General features: G+C 62.2%; 1 protein-coding gene across 1 annotated transcript in view; it reads left to right on the forward strand.

Moving 5' to 3' along the window:
* FKBP8 (FK506 binding protein 8, 38kDa) overlaps nt 1-4,426 on the forward strand; it is a 5,649-nt gene extending 1,223 nt beyond the window's left edge. The window contains exons 2-9 of the mRNA XM_009995095.1: nt 3-85; nt 262-431; nt 614-702; nt 981-1,198; nt 1,272-1,444; nt 1,556-1,633; nt 3,763-3,900; nt 4,340-4,426. Of these exons, the coding sequence (XP_009993397.1) occupies nt 3-85; nt 262-431; nt 614-702; nt 981-1,198; nt 1,272-1,444; nt 1,556-1,633; nt 3,763-3,900; nt 4,340-4,426 (1,036 nt within the window). The remainder of the gene's footprint in view (nt 1-2; nt 86-261; nt 432-613; nt 703-980; nt 1,199-1,271; nt 1,445-1,555; nt 1,634-3,762; nt 3,901-4,339) is intronic.
* Nucleotides 4,427-5,555: the final 1,129 nt, after the last annotated feature.

The raw sequence follows: 5,555 nt of genomic DNA on the forward strand, positions 1-5,555 counted from the left end.
GCCCCGCCGCGGGAGGACACCCGGCCGTCGGAGCAGGGTGGAGGGGAAGCGTCTGGGGACGCCCCGGAGTGGCTCGATGTGTTGGGTGAGAGCCCTGGCAGGAGGGTGCTGGGCTTGTGGGGCCCCCCGGGCTTCCCCACAGCTCTGCTGGTGCTTCCTGCACCACGAAGGCTTGACCAGGAGTCAGAGCAGGGTGGTGGGGGCAAGGATTCGCCCCCCTCAGGCCACGGACTGACGTGTCTCCGGCTTCTTCTTGCCCAGGGAGCGGGTTGCTCAAAAAGAAGACGCTGGTGCCAGGCCGGGGGGTGGACACTCGTCCCCGCAAGGGCCAGGACGTGACCATTCGCCTGAAGGCCACGCTGCAGGATGGCAGGGTGGTGGAGGAGAACCCTGCCCTCACCTTCACGCTGGGGGACTGCGATGTGCTGCAGGTCAGGGCTGGGGCAAACCCTGCCTGGCTTTATCACGGCTTGGTTTTCACCCTGTGGAGCTGGACTTTGCCTCGGGGGGCATGGGGGGGGTTTGGGGTCAATGATGTCCCTGGTTTTGGGTTGGAAGTGGCTCTTCTGCTGTTGTTTTTGTGCTCCCTCCCCACGATGTTGTTCCCCCACAGGCTCTGGACCTGTGTGTGCAGCTCCTGGAAATGGGGGAGACAGCTTTGATCATGTCAGATGCCAAGTATTGCTATGGTGCTCAGGGCAGGTGAGCAGGGAGTGTGTACAGGGGGGCAGGATGACCCCAAACAGGGCTGTGAAATCTGTCCCCTGTGCTCCTGGTGACAGCCCAGCCAGCAAGCCAGAGTTTCATGGGCAGGGAGACCTGCGTGTCCTGCCTGGGGGGAACAACCTGCATCCCCCTGTCCCAAGGAGCTTCCATGGCTCTGATTTCTGGGCCATGGCCCTAAATCTACACATCCCAGTGTTTGCTGGGACAGGCAGAGGTGACAGTAGTGTCACAGTGTTGTGCCCTCATGTCTGTAGGAGCCCTGATGTACCCCCAAACGCGGCCCTCACCCTGGAGGTGGAGTTGCTGGCAGCTCAGGATGCTCCAGACCTGGAGCTGCTCAGTGGGAAGGAGAAGATCGAGCTGGCCAACCGGAAGCGGGAGCGCGGCAACTTCTTCTACCAGCAGGGAGACTACGTGCTGGCCATCAACTCCTATGACATTGCCCTCAAGGTCATTGGCTCCAGCTCAAAAGGTACCTGCTCCCACCCCAGAGGAGGGTCAGTAGGGTCCCTTCCTGCTGTAACTTGGCTCTGGGGTCTTGGCAGTTGACTTCAGCCTGGAGGAGGAGGCCGAGCTGCTGGACGTGAAGGTGAAGTGTCTCAACAACCTGGCAGCCTCTCAGCTTAAATTGGACCATTATGAGGCAGCTCTCAAGTCCTGTAATCTGGTCCTGGAGCACCAGCCAGGGAACATCAAGGCTCTCTTCCGAAAGGGGAAGGTGAGGCCGGGTGTGGGGCAGGCACTGCTATCCCTTCTCCAAGGTGGGACAGAGAACAAGACCAAGGTACAGACCTCTGCTATCCTGCTCAATCCATGTCTCACCTTCCAGGTCCTGGCTCAGCAGGGAGAATACAGGGAAGCCATCCCCATCTTGAAGGCAGCATTGAAGCTGGAGCCTTCAAACAAGGTAGGTTGCTGTGTCACCCTGCTGAGCTGGGTGCCTGCTGGACACTCCTGTTGTCCCTGCAAACCTCAGTGTCCCCTGTGGAAGGCTGAAGCTGTTTCCAACTTCCTTCATGGAGAGAAGCTGGAAAGAGCCCTCAAGGCAGCCATGGGGTGATGCACCTCGTGGTGTAACACCTGAGCTGGGCTGGTGGGTCCCTTATCTCCACGTTACTCCCACTTTGCCCTTTTGTCCTGGTAGTGGCAGGACTCGCTGCCAGTTCCATCCCAGCTCCAGCAATCCTGTATGTCCAGTCCTGGCTGTTCCAGCTTCTCTGCTGGCTGGTGCCCTGGCAGTGGGAAGTGGAGCAGAGCTGAGGCCCTGCAGACAGGCTCCCCAGCTTGATTCACTGGGGGCGGGAGCAGCCCAAGCCTGGATCCAGCACCCAGGTCAGGGCGAGCTCTGGGTCAGGAATTTCCTGTTGGTTAATGATCAGCTGCAGGGCTGGAGCCTCGGGAGAAATCAAATGCCAGTGCCAGGAAATGGCCGAGGCAGGAGCAGTCTGGGCCAGCTGGGGGAGAGGCAGGGAGGTGCTGCCTGAGGGGAGCTCGGTGCTCCAGGTGGGCTTCAGTCTTCAACTGGGTCTGTTTGATCCACTACTTCTTTTCTAGCAATTTCATAGACTCACAGAATGGTTTGGGTTGGAAGGACCTTAAAGATCATCCAGTCCCAACCCCCCTGCATGGGCAGGGACACCTCCCACCAGCCCAGGTTGCTCCAAGCCCCATCCAACCTGCCCTTGATGTCACCAGACCCATCATGATTTGTGTCATGATCTGAATCCTGAAGGACATGGCAAGGATGGGGCACTAAAAGCAGGTGCTTTGGGGTCCTGCAGCACCCCCAGATCTCGTGGTCTGGGAGCACCCATGGGGAAGGGTGAGCAGGATCTCACACCCTTTGCTTCCCGGCGAGGTTTGGGTGGGGTGGACATCAGGAGCAGCTCCTCCTGGTGGGTCTCCAGCACGTCCCTGTTGGCAGAGCAGCTGCTCACCAGCCTGTTTGGATAAAGCCTTTAATTGGAGAGGGGTGAAAAATCCCAATGCCCAGCAGTGACGTTACCAGTGAGACCACAAGCCTGGGCAGTGCCGGAACGCCCGGGAAGTGCCAGGGCCAGACGGGAGCGTTGGACACGCGTGGTGAGTCAGGGCCAACAGCCACTGGTGCTGGAAACAGACTGGAGACCTGCTCAGCTCCACCTGCCTCCAGTGAGGAAGCCTTGATCTCCTCCTGAGCCCTTAGAAATGTGTGTTGTGGGGGCAGAAAGAGACACATTTGTCCTACACCGACGTATTGGCCCTGGTGAGCTGGGGGTTTGCAGGCACTTTGCACCCTCCGCTGTCCGAAGTGTCACGTTCGAGGCAGCGGTTCCGAGCGTGGCGTGATCGGGGGGAAGTCCTGGCTGGGCTCTGGACACCGGTGGTGGTGCCGGTGTCCCCAGCAGAGGGCACAGCGCGGCCGCGGCTCTGGGCGGCTGTGCCACCGCAGCGTCCTTCCTGCCACCGCGGGCTCGGGGGGCGTCTGGCGGGGCCGTGCTGGCTTCACTGGTGCTTCTTGCTGCTTTTTGGGAGGCCGTGAGCCCCACGCAGGACACGGAGCCTTCTCCTGCCCCAGCCGGGCAGGTACCGGCACGTTCCCGTGTTGTGCTGCAATCCTGCTTCAGACCAGGCTGGGTTTAATCCTGCTTTTCCAGCCTGCTCCCAGACAGAAAAGTGGGAAAGCTCGGGCATGTCTGCCCCCAAGGCAGACACTTTGCCATCTCAATTAAAGAAGAAAATCCTTTTCCTGATGTCTGGCATCAGCCCTGGGCTCTGCTCCCCGCTGCCAGGCAGGGAAGGGCTTGGGTGGCCAGAAAGGACAGAGAGACAGACCCAGCAGGCACCCAGCCTGGCTGTCAGGTCCTGGTGCAGCCCCTCGGTGCAAGGGAGCAGGATCAGGCCATCAGCCCCCCCAAGCTGCTTCTGAGCTGTTCCACCAAGCTCCTGCACAGCCCCAGGGTGGTCAGACTGCTGGTGGTGGCACTGTGGTCCCTGTCCCCTCCCCTGCACCACAGGGACAGTTCAGGGCCTCTAACACCACGCTCTCCTCCCCAGACCATCCACGCTGAGCTCTCCAAGCTGGTGAAGAAGCACACAGACCAGAAGAATGTGGAGACAGAGATGTACAGGAAGATGCTCGGGAATCCCAGCGCTGCCGGCGCTCCGGGGAAGTGCAAAGACAAACTGCCCTGGGTAAGGGCTGATGCTGAGCTTCTGGGGGGTGGCAGAGTGGGAGGGGGGCACAAAGGAGGGGTTGGTGTCCCCCCAGGTCCCTGAGAGCCACTGGGGCAGCCTTGCTAGGAATATACCAGTGGGTGCTGCTGTTTTGGCTCTGTCCGCTACATCCCAGCGATGCCAGCTGGAGAGTCGGGATTCTGGTCCCAGCTGCTCGGGAAGCCTCTGGCTGTGCTGGTGAAGAGCCCTGTCAGCTGGGCTGCTGCACACGCCGGCCCTGAGCTGGGCAGAGCCGACGCAGCACTTGCCTTTTTGGGATGCGTTATCTGGGATGTGCACTGGGAGCTCGGCGCTGCCCCCTGGCACCCTGCCAGCACAGGCAGAGCTGCACGTCCCTGCTGCCCGTGGGGCTCGTAGACACCCATCCCATCACCTCACTGGTCTCTCTCCTCCTCAGTCCATCCCTTGGAAGTGGCTCTTCGGTGCCACAGCCATCGCGCTGGGCGGCGTGGCCTTGTCCGTGGTCATCGCAGCGAGGAACTAAGGATGGAGGGGGGCGGCCCCGCGGCGCGGGAACGCGCCAGGATGTGCCCCTCTCCTGCCACGGGGCTTCCCCGGGGTCCCACCCACCCCTTCCCACGGACTCGAAGCTGCAGAAACACAGATGCTTTCTTTGCCGGAGACGCCGGATCCCCCTCCTGACGTCCCCCCCGTGTCCCTCCTGGCACAGGTGGGGACGGAGCTGCGGGCAGAGCACAGACCCCTGAGCACCCTCGCAGCGATGGGGGGGCTCAGCCCCCAGCCCCGAGTGCAGCGGGGGGTGCAGGAGCTCCTGCACACCGGTACAGGGGGGCTGTCCCTGGCCCAGGAAGCCCCGGTGGGTGCCGTGGTCCTGCAGGCTGGGCCAGGGGGGGCACAGGGAAGGAAGGCGTGTGGATCCAAACCAGCACGGTGGTGTCTGCGGGCAGGGAAGCAGTGCAGGTGCACAGCAACATCCCCCGTGGGCTGGGAGGCTGCTGGCAGCTCAGCTCTCCCCCAGACACCCCCTTCCCTCCCTCAGCACTTCCCCACAGTGTGCAATGTCCGAAGGAAGCCAAAGATCCCTGCGGAGGGAGGGGAGCAGGAGGGGAGCTCCAGGGGCCCCTCACTGGGATGTCTTTTGTGGGTCCAATCTCTGGGGTGGGGGGTGGTCCCTCTTTACCCTGCAGCTCTCCCCAGCCCCGGGGCCCTCCCTACCGCTGCCCCAGCTCTGCTCCCAGGGGGTTGTAGCACTGTCCCTCCTGCCCCAAACCAACTGTGAACTTCCCAAATAAATAACTATTCCTTCACTGCCCGACTTTTTTATTGCCTGCACGGGGGGGTTGCTCCTCTGGGCTGTACCCCCTATTCTGGTCAGACCCAGGGCTGCTGTGGGTGCCAGGAGTGGATACTCAATTGGGGGGGCAAGTGGGAATTTCTGTACAGACCCTGCTCAGCTCTGTCACCGCCGGGGATGCTCCGTGGCCGGGGCTCTGGAACAGCCCGGTGAGCACCGGGCTCTGCCCTGGGGTGCCCGGGGCCCTGCTGAGGGGGGGGACGTGGGGCCTCCAGGTGCTCCAGGGCTACCCAGGGGAGGCCTGGGCCTGCAGGCCGTGCCTGGAGGGCACCCGCAGACCCCCGGCATTGCTGCGGGG

This window comes from Chaetura pelagica, unplaced genomic scaffold, assembly GCF_000747805.2.
Source record: "Chaetura pelagica isolate M959 unplaced genomic scaffold, ChaPel_1.0 scaffold463, whole genome shotgun sequence".
NCBI lineage: Eukaryota > Metazoa > Chordata > Aves > Apodiformes > Apodidae > Chaetura > Chaetura pelagica.